Raw genomic sequence first — 23,809 nt, forward strand, 5'->3', positions numbered from 1 at the left:
TGAATTTTAAATTCTGATGAGGATGCAGTTTGTTTCAAACAAAAAAATCAGATGTTTCCAAAATCCTCTTACAAACTTTCCTACTTCAGTGTACTTCTCAGTAATATGCTAGTAAAGAACATCATGTAGTCTACATTTCACAGAAGCTGAAAAGGCTCCATGTGTGTAATATTGTGGAATTGCTCAGTAGAGCCATTCAGAAGAAACCATTGCATTTAATACCTACTTGCTTCTGAATTTTTAGGTTTCTACCATGTTACAGTGTTCTAATTAAGTTCCTGTTTGTCTTTTCCAGAGCTGGCATTGTTGATATAGGGACTTTAAAGAACACTTTTTCAAAAGTACCAGATAGTATTGTGATAGTGTCAGCTCTGGATCAAAGGTAGACCTGAATCTACAAGTTGTCATTTTGTAGATTCAGATCCCACTCTAGCACTGTGAGCACAAAAATCAAAGCTGGCATTCACCTTCAGTGCTGAGAATGTGTTGCAATGCCAAAAGTCTCATCTTTTTGATGAGGCATTCTGCTGAGGCCCTGTCTGCCCGTCAGGTGGACATAAATGTTACCATCTCTCACTTTGGAAGAAGAACAGGGAGGTTGTGTCCATTGTCAGCAAAGATGCCCCGGAGCTTACAACTGCTTGCCGTTTCAGCACTCATCCGGCTTGGTGGCTCAGTGGTTAGCGCTGCTGCGTCACAGCACCAGGGACGCAGGTTCAGTTCCACCTTCAGGCAATTGTGTGGTGTTTGCGCATTCTCTCCTGTCTGCATAAGTTTCCTCCAGGTGCTCCAGTTTCCTCCCACAATCCAAAGGTGTGTAAGTTAGATGGATTTACCATACTAAATTAGCCATAATGTCCATGAATGTGCAGGTGAGGTGAATTAGCCATGGGAATTGCACGGTTACAGGGATAGAATAGAGGGTGGGTCCAAGTGGGATGCTCTTCAGAGGACTTGATGAGCCAAATGGCCTGCTTCTACACTGTAGGGATTTATGATTCTATTCTGTGTTCCCTGGTCAATATTTCTGTCTCGGGCCTGCAGCAATGCTCTAGCGAGGCTCAGCACAAACTGGAAGAGCAGCATCTTGTTTTCTGCTTGGAGCTCGCAATGTTTAGGGCTCCACATTGAGTTCAATAGTTATAGAGCCTGAACACCACCACCACCTATGTTTTTTTTTATCCACTTCCACACTCCAGGCCCTATCATGATGCAGCTCACTCCAGTTACATGCTCTGCCACCACCCCCAGCTCCACACCTATATCAGGTCCTAGATCCCAGTCCTGCTGGGATTTTCACTCCCCCCCCCCCCCCCCCCCCAGACCTCCCCCTCACTGAGGACGAATGATGAGTCCTCAGCAAAGGCCTTAGCTTCATCCCCCTCCCTCCACACATCAACGAATTCAATACATGTCATGACGTCAAACACTTCTTCCACCCACCTCCACCTCCGAGCTTCCTTTTTTAATCAGGACTCCAGCCCACCTTCCAAGGAACCCTTCAGTCACCTCCAACACACTTTATTCACCTGGACATCCCGTGCTGGCCTATTACCCACCCTCAATCTCTTCATTTCCAACTGCTGCCAAGACATTAACTGCCTCAACCTGTCTACCGCCCTCCCCCGCTCCAACCTCTCACCCTCACAACGCGCAGCTCTCCACTCTCTCTGCTCCAATTCCAACCTCACCATCAAACCAGCGGATAAAAGGGGTGCAGTGGTAGTGTGGCGCACCGACGTCTACACTGCTGAAGCCAGGCGCCAAACTCAAAGACACTTCCACCGACTGCCCCCTCGGCCATGACCTCACCACCCCATCACCAAACCATCATATCCCAGACCATACGCAACCTCATCACCTCAGGAGATCTCCCACCCACAGCTTCCAACCTCATAGTTCAGGGACCCTGCACTGCCCGATTCTACCTCCTTCCCAAGATCCACAAGCCTGACCACCCCAGCTGACCCATTATCTCAGCCTGCTCCTGCCCCACTGAACTCATCTCCACCTATCTTGATACTGTCCTATCCCCCTCAGTCCAGGAACTCTCCACATACATTCGAGACACCATCCACACCCTCCTCCTCCTCCAAGTCTTCAGTTTCTCCGGCTCCCAACATCTCATCTTCACCATGGCCATCCAATCCCTCTACACTTCCATCCGCCATGACCAGGGCCTCCAAGCCCTCCATTTCTTCCCCTCCCAACGTCCCCACCAGTACCCTTCCACTGACACGCTCATTCGTTTGGCTGAACTGGTCCTCACCCTTAACAATTTGTCCTTCGAATCCTCCCACTTCCTCCAGACGAAAGGGGTAGCCATGGGCACCCGCATGTACCTCAGCTATGCCTGTCTCTTTGTAGGCTACGTTGAACAATCCATCTTCCATAGCTACATCTGTACCACTCCCCACCTTTTCCTCCGCTACATTGATGACTGCATTGGCGCCACCTTGATCTCCCATGAGGAGGTTGAGCAGTTCATCAACTCCAACACGTTCAACCCTGACCTCAAATTCACCTGGACCACCTCTGACACCTTCCTCCCCTTGCTGGATCTCTCCATCTCCATCAATGACGACTGACTCAACGCTGACATTTTTTATTACAAACCTACTGACTCCCACAGCTACCTGGATTACTCCTCTTCCCACCCTACCTCCTGCAAAAATGCTATCCCATGTTCCCAATTCCTCCGCCTCCACTGTACTCCCAGGAGGACCAGTTCCACCACAGAGCACACCAGATGGCCTACTTCTTTAAAGACCATAATTTCCCCCTCCCACGTGGTTGAAGATGCCCTCCAACGCATCTCATCCACATCTCACACCTCCACCCTCAAACCCCACCCCTCCAACCGCAACAAGGACAGAACCCCTGGTCCTCACCTTCCACCCTACCAACCTCCACGTAAACCGCATCATCCACCGACATTTCTGCCACCTCTAAACGGACCCCACCACCAGGGATATATTTCCCTCCCCACCCCTTTCCGCTTTCCTCAAAGACCGTTCCCTCCATAACTACCTGGTCAGGTCCACGCCCCACCCCCAACAACTCACCCTCCCTTCCTGGCACCCTTCCCTGCCACTGCAGGAATTGCAAAACCTGCGCCCACACCCTCTCCCTCACCTCCATCCAGGGCCCCAAAGGAGCCTTCCACATCCATCAAAGTTCACCTACACATTCAGAAATGTCATTTATTGTATCCGTTGCTCCTGATGCAGTCTCCTTTACATTGAGGAGACTGGACGTCTTCTCGCAGAGCACTTTAGGGAACATCTCCGAGACACATGCACCAATCAACCCTATCGCCCTGTGGTCCAACATTTCAACTCCCCCTCCCACTCTGCCAAGGACATGCAGGTCCTGGGCTGCCTCCACCCCCACTCCCTCACCACCCGACGCCTGGAGGAAGAACATTTCAATCCAGGGCATCAATGTGGACTTCACCATTTTCCTCATATCCCTTCCCCCCACCTTACCCCAGTTCCAAACTGCCAGCTCAGCACCGTCCTCATGGCCTGTCCCATCTGCCAATCTTCCTTCCCCCTTATCCGCTCCGCCTTCCTCTCCGTCCTATCACCTTCACCCCCACCTCCACCCACCTATTGCACTCTTAACTACCTTCTCCACAACCCCACTCCTCCTCCCATTTATCTTTCCACCCCGGAGGCTCCCAGCCTCATTCCTGATGAAGGGCTTAGTTTACTCTTGTTCCTCGGATGCTACCTGACCTGCTGTGCTTTTCCAGCACCACTCTAATCTTGACTCTGATCTCCAGCATCTGCAGTCCTCACTTTTGCCACAGCTCACTTTCAATTTTCACCAATTTATGATCCCCATCACCAGCTTTTCTTTCTCCCTGGCATACTATCAAACATCTCTTAGCCTAACTGATGTTCTCTCCATCTCCATTTATCGGCTCAGTCCTTTTCCCCTGCACCCACCCCACGTCTTCAGTATATCTGCTGCCTTTTCCTAACTACTGTCCATTCAAAAGAAGGATCACAATGTTAATTCTGCTTTCCTTTCAGAGATGCTGCCAGACCTGCTGAGTTTCTCCAGCAGTTTCTGTACTTTCTTTCGATTTCCAGCATCCACAGTTTTTTGTTTTATTTTGAAGTATCTTTCCAATATCCTGGCTAATTACATAAATTTCATTCACAGATGTGACCATCACTGGCAAAGTTGAAAATCACGCAACACCAGGTTATAGTCCAACAGGTTTAAATGGAAGACACAAAGACCCACATGCACACATATACATAGATGTTTGTGGGGTGAATTTGTACTTTCAGAGTTACATTGTACTTTGCTCAAAAACTGCATGAATTCATGTAAAACTCCGTTATCTCACTTTTTAGATTAGAATCAATCTAAACATCATGACACAGACAGAGAACACAGGGGCCTAACACCTTCAACATATTGTCTAGCTAACACCAATTGTTACAGTTAACATGAGAATGCAACTTATAAAAAAAAAGTTTTGTGATTTACACATGAAAGAAGTAAAACTATCATGGTATTCGAACAGATGAAAGACTCAACAGACAATCAAGGTATTTTTCAATGTATAATTTCAGTTACATCACACTGTAAACTTTTGCTATAAATTCTGTCTTACAATTGTATCCTCCACAACCACCTGATGAAGGAGCGATGCTCCGAAAGCTAGTGTGCTTCCAATTTAACCTGTTGGACTATAACCTGGTGTTGTATGATTTTTAACTTTGTACATCCCAGTCCAACACTGACATCTCCAAATCATGATCACTGGCAAAGGCAGCATTTATTGCCCTTCCATAGCTGCTGTTGAAAGTTGCTAATGAGCTGCGTTCTTGAACCACTGCAGTCCATTTACTCTAGGGAGACCCACAATTTTCTCCTTTCTAGCAGCTGATACAACTGAATGCTTGCTAGACCATTTCAGAGGGCAGTTAAGAATCAAACCACATTGCTGTGGGTTGGGAGTCACATATAGGCCAAACTAGGTAAGGATAGCAGTTTCCTTCCCTAAATGATAATAGTGAATCAGATTGGTTTTTATGACAATTAACAGTGGTTTCATGGTGATCATTTGACTTTTAATTCCAGATTTTCATTTTGTATCTCTACCAATATCACAGAGCAGATTATCTGGTCAGTTGCTGTTTCTGGAATCTTGTTTTGTGTAAATTGGCTGCCATACTTCTGACTTTGGACTAGCACCTACACTTCAAAATAACGCCTACTGCTGTAAAGTACTTTGGGATAGCCTGTGATCATGAAAATGCTATGTCAAAACATGTCTTTTTGTTCACTTCTTTGAAACATTTTATTTTCAAGGCTGTAATAGATGCAAACATCTTTCCAGTGCTGATTGACCTTCTTCAGAAAGCAGAATTTCGGACAAGAAAAGAGGCAGCATGGGGTATCACAAATGCAACTTCTGGAGGAACGCCAGAACAAATTAAGTGAGTAAAATAAACACGTCATTTGTGTGCCTTTTATTCACTGTTTCTGTTCAATTTTTTAAAATAAATTGTGAAATATTTTTCATGTTTTTACTACTTAAATTTTGTAGTTTCTAATGTTCATTTCCCATTCAAGGGATCTAAGCTTTCTCCTTTATGCAATGCTGTTTTTAACATACAAAATAAAAGCAGAAGTAGATCATTCACCATTAAATAAAATCATGGCTGATCTGTTTGTGTTTTGAATTCCCCATTCCCATCAATAACTTTTGATTTTCTCTGCCTAGCAATCTATCCATCCCTGTCTTAAAGATACTCAGTGATCCGGGTTCTACCATCTTCTGAGGCACAGAGTTCCAAAATTGCACAGCCTTCTGAGAAAAGATTTCTCCTAACCTCTGACCAGAAAAGGCAACGCCTAATTTTAAAACTATGCCCCCTAGTCCTGGACTGACCCACAAGAAGAAATGCCTTTTCCATACCCAACTTGTCAAGGTTAATTAGGACCTTATACACCTCAGTCAGTTTACCTCTTACTCTTCTGTATTCTAGTGGAATCAAGCCCAACTTGTCCTAAATATCCTCCTAAGATAACCCACACATTCCAGGTCAATCTAGTAAAGGTTCTCTGCATTATTCCCAATGCATTTACTTGCTTCCTTAAATAAGACTAAAACTGCACATATTACTCAAGACATGATCTCACCAATGTTTAGATGAAGTGTAGATATTGTAATAAAGGATAGCATCCTATTAACTTTCTTGATTACTTGCTGTAAGTGCCCAAGAATCCAGCACAGACAAAGATCAGTCCATCACATCAGAAGCAACCACCTATTCAACTCCCATTTTTTCAGAGTTTGACCCATTGCCTTGTATGCTTTGGCATTGCAAGTACACATCTAAATACTTCTTAAATGTTGAAGTATTCTTCCTCTATCACCCCTACAAACAGAGAGTTCCAGGTTCCCACCACCCTGTGAGTGAAAAAGTGTTTTCCTCACAACTCTTCAAAACTTTTGCCCAGGTGCAAGGGTACGTGATGTCTCTGATCGTGTTTTCCGGGTCCTTAAGGGGGAGGGGGAGCAGCCTGAAGTCGTGGTCCATATTGGCACCAATGACATAGGTAGGAGGAGTGCTGAGGATGTTAGACAGGCTTTTAGGGAGCTAGGTTGGAAGCTCAGAGTTAGAACGAACAGAGTTGTTGTCTCTGGTTTGTTACCCGTGCCACGTGATAGAGAGTCGAGGAATAGGGAGAGAGAAGAGTTAAATGCGTGGCTACAGGGATGGTGCAGGAGGGAGGGATTTCGGTACTTGGATAACTGGGGTTCTTTCTGGGGAAGGTGGGACCTCTATAAACAGGATGGTCTGCACCTGAACCTGAGGGGCACCAGTATCCTTGGGGGGAGGTTTGCTAGTGCTCTTGGGGGGGGTTTAAACTAACTCTGCAGGGGCATGGGAACCCAGACTGTAGCTTTAGGGTGCAGGACCTGGAGTGTAGGGAGGTTAGGAATATGGCATCAATTTTAAAGGAGGGTGCCTGTAAACAGAAGAGTGGCTTGAAGTGTGTGTACTTTAATGCCAGAAGTATACGAAATAAGGTAGGTGAACTCGCAGCGTGGGTTGGTACCTGGGACTTCGATGTTGTGGCTATTACGGAGACATGGCTAGATCAGGGACAGGATTGGCTGTTGTAGGTTCCAGGGTTTAAATGTTTTAGTAGGGTCAGAGGTGGGGGCAAAAGAGGGGGGGGTGTGGCTTTGCTTGTCAAAGATAGTATTACAGCGGTGGAAAGGAAGATGGACGAAGATTTGCCATCTGAGGTAGTTTGGGTGGAGGTTAGGAATAGGAGAGGTGAGGTCACCCTGTTAGGAGTCTTTTACAGGCCTCCTAATAGTCCTAGAATCGTTGAAGAAAGGATTGTGAAGATGATTCAGGAGAAGAGCGACAGTAATAGGGTGATTGTTATGGGAGACTTTAACTTTCCTGATATTGATTGGGAAAGCTATAGCTCAAGTTCGTTAGATGGGTCAGTGTTTGTGCAATGTGTGCAGGAGAGTTTCCTGACACAATATGTAGATAAGCCTACAAGAGGTGAGGCCATACTGGATTTGGTTCTGGGTAACGAACCAGGCCAAGTATTAGAACTAGAGGTAGGTGAGCACTTTGGGGACAGTGACCACAATTCGGTGATTTTTACTCTCGTGATGGAGAGGGATAAGTGTGTACTACAGGGCAAGAGTTATAGCTGGGGGCAGGGAAATTATGATGCGTTGAGGCATGACTTGACAAGGGTGACCTGGACAAGTTAGGTGAGTGGGCAGATGCATGGCAGATGCAGTTTAATGTGGATAAATGTCTGGTTATCCACTTTGGTGGCAAGAACAGGAAGGCAGATTACTACCTCAATGGTATCAAATTAGGTAAAGGGGCTGTTCAGAGAGATCTGGGTGTTCTTGTACACCAGTCAATGAAGGCAAGCATGCAGGTACAGCAGGTCGTGAAGAAGGCTAATAGCATGCTGGCCTTCATAACAAGAGGGATTGAGTATAGAAGCAAAGAGGTGCTTCTGCAGCTGTACAGGGCCCTGGTGAGACCACACCTGGAGTACTGTGTACAGTTCTGGTCTCCAAATTTGAGGAAAGACATTCTGGCTATTGAGGGAGTGCAGCGTAGGTTCACGAGGTCAATTCCTGGAATGGCAGGATTGCCTTACACGGAAAGACTGAAGCGACTGGGCTTGTATACCCTTGAGTTTAGAAGACTGAGAGGGGATCTGATTGAAACGTATAGGCTTATGAAAGGATTGGACACTCTGGCAGGAGGGAACATATTTCCGTTGATGGGGGAGTGCCGAACCAGAGGACACAACTTAAAAATACGGGGTAGACCATTTAGGACAGAGATGAGGAGAAACTACTTCACACAGAGAGTGGTGGCTGTGTGGAATGCTCTGCCCCAGAGGGCAGTGGAGGCCCAGTCTCTGGATTCTTTTAAGAAAGAATTGGATAGAGCTCTTAAAGATAGTGGAGTCAAGGGGTATGGAGATAAGGCTGGAACAGGATACTAATTAGGAATGATCAGCCATGATCATATTGAATGGCGGTGCAGGCTCGAAGGGCAGAATGGCCTACTCCTGCATCTATTGTCTATTGTCTATTGTCTATTGTCTATTGACTTAGGATGTGTGGATTGGAAAAGTAGATTCCAAGGCAAGAGCGTAATTGATATGTGGAACTTGTTCAAGGAGCAACTATTGAGTGTCCTTGACACTGTACAGAGGTTCATTCCCAAGAAAAGAAAGATTAACCGGGGAGGGATTAGACAACCTTGGCTGACAAAGGAAGTCAGGAAATGTATTAAAGAAAAAGAGAGATCCTATAAAGTGGCTAAGAACAGTGGGAAATCAGAAGATTGGGAAGGATACAAAAGCAAACAGTGGATAACAAAGAGTGTAATAAGAAATGAGAGGATCAAATATGAAGGTAGGCTAGCCAGTAATATTAGAAATAATAGTAAAAGTTTCTTTCAGTACATAAGAAACAAACGACAGGCAAAAGTAGACATTGGGCCACTTCAAACTGATGCAGGGAGCCTAGTGATGGGAGATAAGGAAATAGCAGGAGAACTTAACAAGTACTTTGCGTCAGTTTTCGCAGTGGAAGACAGGAGTAATATCCCAAAAATTAAAGGGTGTCACGGGGCTGAGTTGAGTATGGTTGCCATTATGAAAGAGATAGTGCTAGAAAAGTTAAAAAGTCTTAAAATTGATAAATCTCCTGGCCCCGATGGGATACACCCTAGAGTTCTGAGAGAGGTTGCTGAGGAAATAGCAGAGGCATTGGTTGAGATCTTTCAAGAGTCACTGGAGTCAGGAAAGGTCCCGGACGATTGGAAGATGGCTGTAGTAACCCCCTTGTTCAAGAAAGGATCAAGGCAAAAGATGGAAAATTATAGGCCAATCAGCTTAACCTCGGTTGTTGGTAAAATTCTAGAATCCATCATTAAGGATGAGGTTTCTAAATTCTTGGAAGAGCAGAGTCTGATTAGAACAAGTCAACATGGATTTAGTAAAGGGAGGTCATGCCTGACAAACCTGTTGGAATTTTTTGAAGAGGTAACAAGTAGGTTAGACCAGGGGAACCCAGTGGATGTGGTCTATCTGGACTTTCAAAAGGCCTTTGATAAGGTGCCACACGGGAGACTGCTGAGCAAGGTGAGGGCCCATGGTGTTCGAGGTGAGCTGCTGGGATGGATTGAGGATTGGCTATCTAACAGAAGGCAGAGAGTTGGGATAAAAGGTTCCTTTTCAGAATGGCAGCCGGTGACGAGCGGTGTCCCGCAGGGTTCGGTGCTGGGGCCACAGCTGTTCGCATTATATATTAATGATTTGGATGAGGGAACCGGGGGCATTCTAGCGAAGTTTGCCGATGATACAAAGTTAGGTAGACAGGCAGGTAGTACTGAGGAAGTGGGGAGGCTACAGAAGGATCTAGACAGGTTGGGAGAGTGGTCCAGGAAATGGCTGATGGAATTTAACGTGAGCAAGTGCGAGGTCTTGCACTTTGGCAAAAAGAATATAGGAATGGACTACTTTCTAAATGGTGAGAAACTTAATAAAGCCAAAGCACAAAGGGATCTGGGAGTGCTAGTCGAGGATTCTCTAAAGGTAAACATGCAGGTTGAGTCTGTGATTAAGAAAGCGAATGCAATGTTGTCTCTTATCTCAAGAGGGTTGGAATATAAAAGCAGAGATGTACTACTAAGACTTTATAAAGCTCTGGTTAGGCCCCATTTGGAGTACTGTGTCCAGTTTTGGTCCCCACACCTCAGGAAGGACATACTGGCACTGGAACGTGTCCAGCGGAGATTCACACGGATGATCCCTGGAATGACAGGTCTAGCATATGAGGAACGGCTGAGGATACTGGGATTGTATTCGTTGGAGTTTAGAAGATTAAGGGGAGATCTAATAGAGACGTACAAAATAATACATGGCTTTGAAAAAGTGGATGCTAGAAAATTGTTTCTGTTAGGCGAGGAGACTAGGACCCGTGGACACAGCCTTAGAATTAGAGGGGGTCATTTCAGAACGGAAATGCGGAGACATTTCTTCAGCCAGAGAGTGGTGGGCCTGTGGAATTCATTGCCACGGAGTGCAGTGGAAGCCGGGACGCTAAATGTCTTCAAGGCCGAGATTGATAGGTTCTTGTTGTCTAGAGGAATTAAGGGCTACGGGGAGAACGCTGGCAAGTGGAGCTGAAATGCGCATCAGCCATGATTGAATGGCGGAGTGGACTCGATGGGCCGAATGGCCTTACTTCCACTCCTATGTCTTATGGTCTTATGGTCTTATGGTCTTATAAGTACGTACCTATCAGGCAGGGAGGAAAGGGTCGTGTGAGGGAGCCGTGGTTTAATAAGGAGTTGGAATCCCTTGTTAAACGGAAGAGGGCGGCCTTTGTAAAGATGAGGCGTGAAGGTTCAATAGGGGCAATTGAGAGTTATAAGGTAGCCCGGAAGGACCTGAAGAGAGAGCTAAGAGCAGCAAGGAGGGGACATGAAAGGTCCTTAGTTGGTAGGATTAGGGAAAACCCTAAGGCTTTCTATAGGTATGTTAGGAATAAAAGAATGACTAGGGAAGGAATAGGTCCAATCAAGGATAGTAATGGGAAGTTGCGTGTGGAGGCTGAAGAGATTGGGGAGGCGCTGAATGAATACTTTTCGTCAGTATTCACTCAGGAACAGGACATTGTTGTCGATATAAATACTGAGGCACGAATAAGTAGAATGGATGGCTTTGAGATATGTAGAGAAGAGGTGTTGGAAATTCTGGCAAGGGTGAAAATAGATAAGTCCCCTGGGCCTGATGGTATTTATCCTAGGATTCTCTGGGAAGCAAGGGAGGAGATTGCAGAGCCATTGGCCTTGATTTTTGTGTCCTCTTTGTCGACAGGAGTAGTGCCAGAGGACTGGAGGCTAGCAAACGTGGTTCCCTTGTTCAAGAAGGGGAGTAGGGATAATCCTAGTAACTATAGGCCAGTGAGTCTCACTTCTGTTGTGGGCAAAGTCTTAGAGAGAATTGTAAGGGATAGGATTTATGCACATCTGGATAAGAGTGATGTGATCAAGGATAGTCAGCATGGTTTTGTGAAGGGCAGGTCGTGCCTCACAAACCTTATTGAATTCTTTGAGAAGGTGACTAAGGAGGTAGATGAGGGGAAAGCGGTAGATGTGGTATATATGGATTTTAGTAAGGCGTTTGATAAGGTCCCCCATGGTAGGCTACTGCAGAAAATACAGAGATATGGCATTGAAGGTGAGTTGGAGGTTTGGATTAGGAATTGGCTCTCTGGAAGAAGACAGAGGGTAGTAGTTGATGGCAAAGGTTCATCTTGGAGTGCCGTCACTAGCGGTGTTCCGCAAGGATCTGTTTTGGGACCATTGCTGTTTGTCATTTTTATAAATGACCTGGAGGAAGGGTTAGAAGGTTGGGTGAGCAAGTTTGCGGATGATACGAAAGTCGGAGGAGTTGTAGACAGTGAGGAAGGATATGGCAGGTTACAGCGGGATATAGAGAAGCTGCAGAGCTGGGCAGAAAGGTGGCAAATGGAGTTCAATGTAGCTAAGTGTGAAGTGATTCACTTTGGTAAGAGTAATAAAAAGATGGACTACTGGGCTAATGGTAGACTACTTGGTAGTGTGGAAGAGCAGAGGGATCTTGGTGTCCATGTACACAGATCTCTGAAAGTTGCCACCCAGGTAAATAGTGCAGTGAAGAAGGCATATGGCGTACTGGCTTTTATTGGTAGAGGAATTGAGTTCCGGAGTCCTGAGGTCATGCTGCAGTTGTATAAGACTCTGGTGCGGCCGCATCTGGAATATTGTGTGCAGTTTTGGTCGCCATACTATAGGAAGGATGTGGAGGCACTGGAACGGGTGCAGAGGAAGTTTACCAGGATGTTGCCTGGTATGGTAGGAAGATCCTATGAGGAAAGGCTGAGGCACTTGGGGTTGTTTTCATTGGAGAAAAGAAGGTTTAGGGGTGATTTGATAGAGGTGTACAAGATGATTAGGGGGTTAGATCGGGTTGACAGTGAGAACCTTTTTCCACGTATGGAGTCAGCTATTACAAGGGGGCATAGCTTTAAATTAAGGGGGGGTAGATATAGGACTGATGTTAGGGGTAGGTTCTTCACTCAGCGAGTCGTAAGTTCATGGAATGCCCTGCCAGTAGCAGTAGTGGACTCTCTCTCTTTATGGGTATTTAAGCGGGCATTGGATAGGTATATGCAGGATAGTGGCTTAGTGTAGGTTAGGGGTGCTTTGATCGGCGCAACATCGAGGGCCGAAGGGCCTGTACTGCGCTGTAATGTTCTATGTTCTATGTTCTATGTTAACTTAAAACTATGTTCCCTGGTCATTCACCCCATTCATTCAAGGTGAAATGTTTCTTCCTGTCAACCTTATCTATACCCTTATAATTTTATGCATCTCAATCATATCCCCTGTCAATCTTCTCTGCTCTGAGGAAAACAAGCCCAGTCTGCCCAATGTCTCTTTATAACTGAACCTCTTCAGCCCAAGCAGCATCCTGTTAAATCTTCTGTGCACCTTCTCCAGTGCTATTTCATCCCTTGAAAAATATGGACTCCAGAATTGCACACTATCTACTTGCTGTGGTCTAACCAATGCTTTATACACCTCCGGCATAAACCCCCTGTTCTTAAACTCTATGCTTCAACTAATAAAGCAAGTGTTCTATTTGCCTTTTTAACTACTTTATCCACCTGTTCTGTTACTTTATGAGTCTAGTGTATATGCACACCAGGGTTGCTGTGACCCTCTCAAGGACCCTACCATTCTTCATGCATTCACTTGCTTTGTTTGTCCCACCCAAGCGCATCACCTCATTTATATCAGGATTGAATTCCATTTGCCACTTATTAGCTCAGCTGACCAGCCCATCTATGTCCTCTTGTAGTCTAAGGCAATCCTCCTCACTATTTACTACACCACCAATTTGTGTATCATAAACTTACTCATTTATCTTCCTGAATTCAAGTCTAAATCATTTATATAAACTACAAATAGCAAGAGCCATGATACTGACCTCTGTGGAACCCCACTGAATGCAGACTTCCACTGACCTCTCACCATCACCTTCTGCTTCCTGCCACTCAGCCAAATGTGGACCAAATTTGCCAAATTTCCTTGGATCCCTTGGATTCTTATCTTTACTATCAGTCTCCCATGTGTGACTTTATTAAAAGCCTTGCTGAACTCCAAGCACTGCATTAACAGCAAAATTCAATCTAGTTGGTCAGACATGACCTCCCCTTAACAAAATGATACTGACTGTCTTTGGATTAATCACTGCCTCTCCAAATGTAGATTAATTCTGTCCCACAGAATTGCTTCCAATAGTTTCCCCATCACTAAAGTTAGACTAACTGGCCTGTAGTTTCCTGGTTTATCCCTTTCTCCCTTAGAACATAGAACTGTACAGCACAAGAATGGGCCCTTTTGCCCATGAAATTGTGTCAAAACATTACACCAAGTTAAACTAAGGCCTTTAGCCTGCCCTTGACTATATCCCTTCATTTCTTGCATATTCATGTGCTTATCTAAAAGTCTCTTAAACACCCCTAATATATCTACCACCACCATGACCCCCCCCCACAATGTGTCCTTTTGAACTTGCCCCCATCAGGTTAAATTCATGCCCCAGATTTTAAACATTTTACCTCCGGGGTTAGAGATTCTGACAGTCAACTCTATCTATGCATCTCATAATTGGGTTCCATATTGGTTGTCCTATAGTCCTTCCACACCTCTCGTGTGGCAAGAGAGGAAATGAACAGTTTTGCAAGTGCCCCTGCTATTTTTTCCCATGCCCCTTCTACAACTTGTGGTATATTTCATCTAACCCTGGAGACTTAGGGTCATACAGCATAGAAAAAGACCTTTCAGACCAAGCAAATCCAGACCAACCATAATCCCAAACTAAGCTAGTCCCACCTGCCTGCATTTGGCTTGTATCCTTCCAAATATTTCTTATTCATGTTTTTATCCCTCAACTTCTTATGCTGCAATGAGAAAAGCCTCAGTCTATCCTGCCTCCCCTTATAATTCAAACCCTCCATTCCAAGCAATATCCTGGCAAATCTCTTCTGAACTGTCTCCAGCTTTAATAATATCCTTCATACAACAGGGACAACCAGAACTGGACACAGTACTTCAGAACCAGCCTCACCAACATCTTGTACAACCTCAACATGACTTTCCAGCTCTTATATTCAAAGGTCTGAGCAATGAAGGCAAGCAAGCTAAACACCTTCTAAGCCACCCTATTATATGTGACACAAACTTCAAAGAATTATATGCCTGAACCCCTAGGTATCTCTGTTCTACAACACTATCCAAGACCCTACTTTTAATTAAATAAATCCCAACCTTGTTTGTTTTACCAAAATACAAAACCTCACACTAATCCAAATTAAGCTCCCATCTGCCACTCTTCAAGCCCATTGATTTAATTGATCAAGATCTCTTTAGATAACCGTCATCACTGTCCACTATAACACCAATTTTGATGTCATTCACAAACTAACTAACCATGTCTTCTACATTCTCATCTAAATAATTTATATAAATGACAAACAAAAGTGGACCTAGCACCAGTCCCTGTGGAACACTGCTGGTAACAGGCCTCCAGTTCAAAAAACAATGCTCCACCATCACCATCTGATTAAGCATTAAGCAATTTGCATGTTTCAATTTATATAAAAGTTAAAATCTGACTTTCTAGACACTCCGCAGAGGTTAGGGAAGCCCATAGCAAAGGCAATCAAACAGCCAACTATTCAGCTGCTACTGAAGTGCCTATACACAACTCACACTATGGTCTTAAATCTCTTTGTATTGATTTTTGCTAATAAATTTTCTGTTTCCGACTTATCCCTTGTTATTACACCACATCAACTACCCTACCTTCATCCACCTGTTTGGTCAGCTTCTCAAAAAACTCAATGAGGTTTGCGAGGCTTGACCTGCCCTTGACAAAACCATCTTGACTATCTGCAATCAAATTATTGCTTGCTAGATTATAAATGCTATTTGTTATAATCCTTTCCAAAACATTTTCTCCAACAGATGTAAGGGTCACTGGTCTATAATTACCTGGGTCATCTCTACTGCCCTTCTTGAACAAGGACACAACATTTATAATCCTCCAGTCCTGTGGTACTAAACCTGTAGACAATGACAACCCAAAGATCAAAGCCAAAGCCAAAGGCTCCAAAACCACCTCCCTAGCCTTCCTAATTACTGACTCAACCTGCAAGTTTACCTTAAGAAAACCTGGACTAGGACTCCTAAGTGCCTTTGTATTCCAGATTTCTGAATTTTCTCACCATTTAGAAAATAGTCCTTGTCTTTATTCTTTCCACCAAAGTGCATGACCTCACAGACTCCCACATTATATTTCATCTGCCACTTCTTAGCCCACTCTCCTAACCTGTCTAAATCTTTCTGCAGCCTCCCAACCTCCTCAATGCTGCCTGCCCCTCCACTAACCTTTGTATCATCTGCAAACTTAGCCAGAATACCCTCAGTTCCTTCATCCAGAGCATTAATATATAAAGTGAAAAGTTGTGATCCCAACACTGAACCTTGTGGAGCACTACTAGTCACCGGCTGCCATTCTGAGAAAGACCCTTTCATCCCCACTCTCTGCCTTTAGCCAGACAGCCAATCTTCTATCCATGCTAATGACTTGCCTCTAACACCATGGATATTATCTTACTCAGCTGCCTCCTGTGTGGTATCTTATCAAAGGCCTTCTGGAAGTCCAGATAGATAATATCCATTGAGTTTCCTTGGTCTAACCTGCTTGTTACCTCCTCAAAGAATTCTAACAGATTTGTCAGGCAGGATCTCCCCTTGAAACCATGCTGACTGTGCCCTGTTTTACCCTGCATTTCCAAGTATTCAGAAGTCTCATCCTTCACAATGGATTCTGAAACCTTACCAACTAGTGAGGACAGACTAATTGGCTGATAATTTTCTGTCTTTTTGCCTTCCTTTCTTCTTAAATGGGGGTGGGGGGGGGGTTACATTTGTAATTTCCAGTCCTCTGGGACCCTCCCTGACTCCAGTGATACCAGAAAGATCACTACTAAAGGTTTCACCATCTCTTCACCTCTCTCCTTCAGAACTCTAGAATGTAGCCCATCTGGTGCAGGTCCTTTCGGTTTTTCAAGCGTCTTCTCCTTGTTGATGGCTGCCATACTGTTTTCTGCCCCCCAACTCTCTTGAATGTTTGGAATATTACTCATGTCTTCCATTGTGAAGACTGACGCAAAGTACTCATTCAGTTTCTCAGCCATTTCTTTGTTCCCATTACCAGTTCTCCAGCATCATTTTCCAGCAGCTCAATGTCTATTTTTGCCTCTCTTTTGCCCTTTACATATCTAAAGAAACTCATGGGATCATCCTAATATTACTAGCTAGGTAATATTACTAGCTAGCTTACCCTCCTATTTAATCTTCACCTGTCTAACAAGTATACCATTTTGGATACTGTTTGGGGGGACAACTTATCAGGGATAAACTATGGGGTACAGGTCTCTGGCGCGTAGTCTGTCCCTGTTGTTCAGAAGGGAAGCGGGGGGAGAGGAATAGAGCATTATTAATTGGGGACTCCATAATTAGGGGTCAGATACAAGATTCTGTGGAAACTAGAGAGACCCGCAGTTGGTGTGTTGCCTCCCAGGTGCTAGGGTCCATGATGTCTCGGATCATGTTTTTGGAATCCTTAAGGGGGAGGGGCAGCAGCTCAAAGTCGTGGTCCATATAGGCACCATTGACATAGGTAGAAAAAGGGATGCGGATGTAAGGCAGAAATTCAGGGAGCTAGGGTGGAAGCTTAGAACTAGAACAAACAGAGGTGTTATCTCTAGTTTGTTACCCTTGCTACATGCTAGCTAGGCGAGGAATAGGGAAAGAGAGAGCAGTTAAACAGGTCGCTACAGGGATGGTGCAGGTGGGAGAGAGGGATTCAGATGCCTGGATAATTGAGGCTCATTCTGGGGTAGGTAGGACCTCAACAAACAGGATGTTCTACACTTGAACCAGAGGGGTACCAATATTCTGGGGGGTGATATTTGTTAATGTTGTTTGAAAGGGTTTGAGCTAATTCAGCAGGGGGATGGGAACCTAAACTGTGGCTCCAGTACAGGAGGTTGAAAGTAGCGAGGTCAGGAATAAGGTTTCAAGATCGCAAGAGTGTATCAGTAGGCAAAAAGGTGGTTTGAAGTGTGTCTACTTCAACACCAGGAACATCCGGAATATGGTGGGTGAACTTGCAGCATGGGTTGGTACCTGGGACTTCGATGTTATGGCCATTTTGGAGACATGGATAGAGCAGGGACAGGAATGGTTGTTGCAGGTTCTGGAGTTTAGATGTTTCAGTAAGTGTGGAAATGTGGAAATTCAGGAAATGTGGTAAAAGAGGGGGAGATGTGGCATTATAGTCAAGGATGGTATTATGGTGGTAAAAGGACGTTTGAGAACTCATCTACTGAGGTAGAATGAGCTGAGGTTAGAAACAGGAAAGGAAGAGGTCATCCTGTTGGGAGTGTTCTATAGGCCTCTGAATAGCTCCAGAGATGCAGAGGAAAGAATTGTAAAGATGATTTTGGATAAGAGTGAAAGTAACAGGATAGTTGTTATGGGGGCTTTAACTTTCCAAATATTGACTTCAAGTACTTTACATGGGTCAGTTTTAGTCCAGTTTGTGCAGAAGAGTTTCGTGACACAGTGTGTAGAGTCCGCATTGGATTTGGTACTGGGTAATGAACCAGACCAGGTGTTAGATTTGGAGGTAGTTGAGCACTTTTGTGATAATAACCACAATTCTGTTACGTTTACTTGAACAATGGAAAGGGATAGGTACATACCGCAGGGCAAGAGTTATAGCTGGGAGAAAGGCAATTATGATGCGATTAGGCAAGATTTAGGATGCGTAGGATGGAGAACGAAAACTGCAGGAGATGGGCACAATTGAAATGTGGAGCTTTTCCAAGGAACTACTACTGCGTGTCCTTAATCAGCATTTACCTGTCAGGCAGGGAGAAAGTGGTCAAACGAGGAAGCCGTGGTTTACTAAAAAAGTTGAATCTCTTGTCAAGAGGAAGAAGAAGGCTTATATTAGGATGAGATGAGAAGGCTCAGTTAGGGCTTGAGAGTTACAAATTAGCCAAGAAGGACCTAAAGAGAGAGCTAGGAAGAGCCAGGTGGGGACATGAGAAATGTTTGGCAGTTAGAATCAAGGAAAACCTCAAAGCTTTCTATGGGTATGTCAGGAATAAAAGAATGACTAGAGAAAGATTAGGTACTGGATTAGTGGTGCTGGAAGAGCACAGCAGTTCAGGCAGCATCAACTGAGCAGCGAAATCGATGTTTCGGGCAAAAGCCCTTCATCAGGAGATTAGGGCCAATCAAGGATAGTGGTGGGAAGTTATGTATGGAGTCCGAGGAGATAGGGAAAGCGCCAAATGAATATTTTTTCATCAGCATTCACACAGGAAAAAGACAATGTTGTCAGAGAGAATACTGAGGCTATTTGACTGGATGGAATTGAAGCTCATAAGGAGGAGCTGTTAGCAATTCTGGAAAGTGTGAAAATAGATAAGTCCCCTGGGCCAGATGGGGCTTACCCTAGGATTCTCTGGGAAGCTAGGGAGGAGATTGCAAAGCCTTTGACTTTGATCTTTATGTAGTCATTGTCTACAGAAATAGTGCCAGAAGACTGGAGGAAAAGCAGATGTCCCCCTGTTCAAGAAGGGGAGTCCAGACAATCCTGGTAATTGTAGACCAGTGAACCTTACTTCTGTTGTGGGCAAAGTTTTGGAAAGGATTATAATAGATAGGATTCATAATCATCTAGAGAGCAATAATTTAATTAGTCAGTATGGTTTTGTGAAGAGTAGCTCGTGCCTCACAAACTTTACTGAGTTCTTTGAGAACATGACCAAACAGGTGGATGAGGGTAAAGCAGTTGATGTGGTGTATATGGATTTCAATAAGGCGTCTGATAAGGTTCCCCACAGTAGGCTATTACAGAAAATAGAGAGACATGGGATTGAGGGTGACTTAGCAGTTTGGATCAAAAATTGGCTAGCTAAAAGAAGAGGGATTCTCCTCCATCGCCAGACCATGGCAACACGACGGTTGGAGGAAGAGTGCCTCATCTTCCGCCTGGGAACCCTCCAATCACAAGGGATGAACTCAGATTCTCCTCCATCGCCAGACCATGGCAACACGATGGTTGGAGGAAGAGCGCCTCATCTTCCGCCTAGGAACCCTCCAACCACAAGGGATGAACTCAGATTTCTCCTGTTTCCTCATTTCCCCTCCCCCCCACCTTGTCTCAGTCAAATCCCTCGAACTCAGCACCGCCTTCCTAACCTGCAATCTTCTTCCTGACCTCTCCGCCCCCACCCCACTCCAGCCTATCACCCTCACCTTGACCTCCCTCCACCTATCGCATTCCCAACGCCCCTCCCCCAAGTCCCTCCTCCCTACCTTTTATCTTAGCCTGCTGGACACATTTCCCTCATTCCTGAAGAAGGGCTGATGCCCGAAACGTCGATTCTCCTGTTCCTTGGATGCTGCCTGACCTGCTGCGCTTTTCCAGCAACACATTTTCAGCAGTAGCTAAAAGAAGACACAGGGTGGTGTTGATGGGTAATGTTCATCCTGGAGTTCAGTTTCTAGTGGGGTACCGCAGGGCTCTGTTTTGGGGCCACTGCTGTTGGTCATTTTTATAACTGACCTGGATGAGAGTGTAGAAGGATGGATTAGTAAATTTGCGGATGACACTAAAGTCGGAGTTGTGGATAATGCAGAAGGATGCTGCAGGTTACAGAGGGACATAGGTAAGCTGCAGAGCTGGCCTGAGAGGTGGCAAATGGAGTTTAATGTGGAAAAGTCTGAGATGATTCACTTTGGAAGGAGTTACAGGAACACAGAGTACTGGGCTAATGCTAAGATTCTTGGTAGTGTGGATGAGCAGAGAGATCTTGGTGTCCACATGCATAGATCCTTGAAAGTTGCCACCAGGTTGATAGGGTTGTTAAGAAGGCGTACGGTGTGTTCGCTTTTATTGATAGAGGGATTGAGTTTTGGACCTATGGTTGCAGCTATACAAAACTCTGGTGCGGCCGCACTTGGAATATTGCATACAATTCTGGTTATCGCATTGTAGGAAGGACGTGGAAGCATTGGAAAGGGTGCAGAGGAGATTTTCCAGGATGTTGCTTGGTATGGAGGGAAGGTCTTATGAGGAAAGGCTGAGGGACTTGAGGCCGTTTTCATTAAAGAGAAGAATGTTAAGAGGTGATTTAGTAAAGGCATACAAGATAATCAGAGGATTAGATAGGGTGGACAGTGAGAGCTTTTTCCTCAGATGGTGATGGCTAACATGAGAGGAAATAGCTTTAAATTGAAGGGTGATAGATATAGGACAGATGTCAGGTAGGTTCTTTACTCAGAGTAGTAAGAGCATGGAATGCCCTGCCTGCAACAGTAGTGGACTGCCCAACATTAAGTGTATTTAAATGGTCATTAGATAAACATATGGATGAAAATGGAATAGTGTCGGTTAGATGGGCTTTAGATTGGTTTCACAAGTCAGTGCAATATCGAGGACCATAGGACCTGCACTGCGCTGTAATGTTCTATGTTCTCCCTCCTCATTTCTTGCTTCGTTGTCCTCTATTGGTCTTTGAAGGCTTCCCAATCCTCTGGCTTCCACTGCCCTTTGCCACATTATATGTTTTCTCAATGCTTTTATGCTGTCTGTGACTTCCATGGTCAGCCATGGTTACCTCATTCTCCCTTTCTCCTCAGGATGAATTTTTGCTGTGTCTTCCAAGCTACTCCCAGAAACTCCTGCCACTGCTATTCCACTGCTATTCCACTGTCTTTCCACTGCTATTCCACTGTCTTTCCACTGCTATTCCACTGTCTTTCCTGCTGTGCTCCTCACCCAGTGAATTTTGGCTAGCTCCTCCCTCATGCCTCTGTAGTTGCCATTGTTCAACTGTAATACAGTTACATCTGATTCCACCTTCTCCCTCTCAAATCGCAGAATAAATTTAATCATATTATGGCCATTGCCTCTGCCTCATTGCACAACACTAAATCCAAAATTGCCTCTTCCGTAGTGGGCTTCACCACAATCTGCTGCAAAAGGCCATCTCATAGACATTCCACAAATTCCTTTTCTTGCAAGTCCCTGCCAACCTACATATTGAAATCCCTCATGAAGACAATAACCTTGCCTTTCTTGCAAGCCTTTTGTATCTCTTAGTGTATCTTGTACCCCAATCCCAACTACTTTTGGAGGCCTGTAGATAGCTCCCATTATGGTTCTTTTACCTTTTGTGGTTTCTCAACTCTACCTACACAGATTCCACGTCATCTGACCCTACTTTGTTTATTGTTATTAATTTAATTTCATTTCATTTACTAACAATGCAACACCCCCCCCCCCCGCCCACCAACCTGTCTTTTCAAAAGGACATATATCCTTTGATATTTAGCTCCCAGTCCTGATCCTCTTGCAGCCACGTCTTCATAATGCCCACCACATCACACTTGCCAATTTCAATTTGCCTCCAGCTCATTTACTTTAGTTTTATACTGCGTACATTCAGATATTGACTATCCCTCTTCTCATTGTTATTCATTTATCCAGTGAGTTTGAAGTTTGATTCCTAACCTTTCCAAACACTCTCTCCTTTTTTTTAGATTAGATTACTTACAGTGTGGAAACAGGCCCTTCGGCCCAACAAGTCCACACTGACCCGCCGAAGCGCAACCCACACATACCCCTACATTTACCCCTTACCTAACACTACAAGCAATTTAGCATGGCCAATTCACCTGATCCGCATATTTTTGGATTGTGGGAGGAAACCGGAGCACCTGGAGGAAACTCACGCAGACACGGGGAGAATGCGCAAACTCCACACAGTCAGTTGCCTGACCATTATATTTACTCATTGCGCTAAAACTCTGACCCTAGGTTGGTTCACGTGGAGGTTGTTCCAACACTGATGTCGGTGCCCCATTAAAAGGAGCCTCTCTTACCCGTACCACTCTTTTAACCACATTTACTTCCCTTATTCTTGTGTTCCTATGCTAATTTGCACATGGCTCGAGCAGTAATCTGGAGATTATGAAGTTTGCGGGCCTGTTCTTTAGTTTTGTTCCCAGCTGCTGATAATTCCTGAAGAGGTCCTCTTTCCTAGTCTTCTAGGAGACAGTGAGGACTGCACATGCTGGAGATCAGGAATGAAGAAGGGCTCATGCCCGAAACGTCAATTCTCCTGCTCCTTGGATGCTGCTTGACCTGCTGCACTTTTCCAGCAACACATTTTCAGCTCTTTCCTAGTCTTGTCTATGTTGTTTGTCCTGACGTGGACCACAACAACTGGATCCTACCCCCCCCATATCCTTTCAAGCTGGTCAGAGATGACAATGCCACTGGGGAGGGAATTCCAGGATTTTGACCCAGCAATAGTGAAGGAATATATTTCCAAGTCAGAATGGTGACTGGCTTGGTGGGGAAGTTGCAGGAGGTGGTGTTCCCATGTGTCTGCTACCTTTGACCTTCTAGATGGAAGTGGCCATAGGTTTAGAAAGGTGCTGTCTGAGGATCTTTGAATTTTTGCATTAATGTTTGTAGATAATAGCAATGTGTACTGTGCTTTGGTGGTAGAGGAAGTGGATGCTTGTGGATGTGGTCCTGATCACGCAGGCTACTTTGTACCCGATGGTGTCAAGCTTCTTGATTGTTGTTGGCACAAATCTCATTTGCCACTTGTTAGCACAAGCCTGGATATTGTCCAGATCTTGTTGCATTTGAATATGGACTGCTTCAGCAACCTGAGGATTCGCAAATGGTGCTGAATGTTCTGCAGCCAACGGCGTACGTTCTTCATTTCTGGCCTTAAGATGAATGGAAGGTCATTGATGAAGCAGCTGATGATGGTTGGGCCTAGGAAACTACTCTGAGGAACTCCTAGGGACCACTTGTGGCACAGTGGTGGTGTCCCGACCCTCTTGCACAGGAGGCCTGTGTTCAAGCCTAATGTGTGTCTAATAATATCTCTGAATAGAAAAATATGCTAATTTTTTAAAAGACCTTGAGGAATTCCTGCAGAAATGTCCTAAAGCTGAAGTGACTGACCTTCTACCAACCACAACTATCTTCATATGTGTCAGATAGAACTCCAACCAGTGAAGAGTTTCCCCTTGATTCCTATTGATTCAGT

At 44.8% G+C, this 23,809-nt stretch overlaps 1 protein-coding gene across 3 annotated transcripts in view; it reads left to right on the forward strand.

Annotated features, from left to right (window-relative positions):
• LOC140453339 (importin subunit alpha-7) overlaps nt 1-23,809 on the forward strand; it is a 98,688-nt gene that overhangs the window by 67,610 nt on the left and 7,269 nt on the right. For all 3 annotated transcript variants that reach the window (XM_072547884.1, XM_072547885.1, XM_072547883.1), the window contains one exon: nt 5,335-5,462. In XM_072547884.1, coding sequence (XP_072403985.1) covers nt 5,335-5,462 — 128 coding nt within the window. The remainder of the gene's footprint in view (nt 1-5,334; nt 5,463-23,809) is intronic.

Source organism: Chiloscyllium punctatum, chromosome 27, assembly GCF_047496795.1.
Source record: "Chiloscyllium punctatum isolate Juve2018m chromosome 27, sChiPun1.3, whole genome shotgun sequence".
Taxonomy (NCBI): domain Eukaryota; kingdom Metazoa; phylum Chordata; class Chondrichthyes; order Orectolobiformes; family Hemiscylliidae; genus Chiloscyllium; species Chiloscyllium punctatum.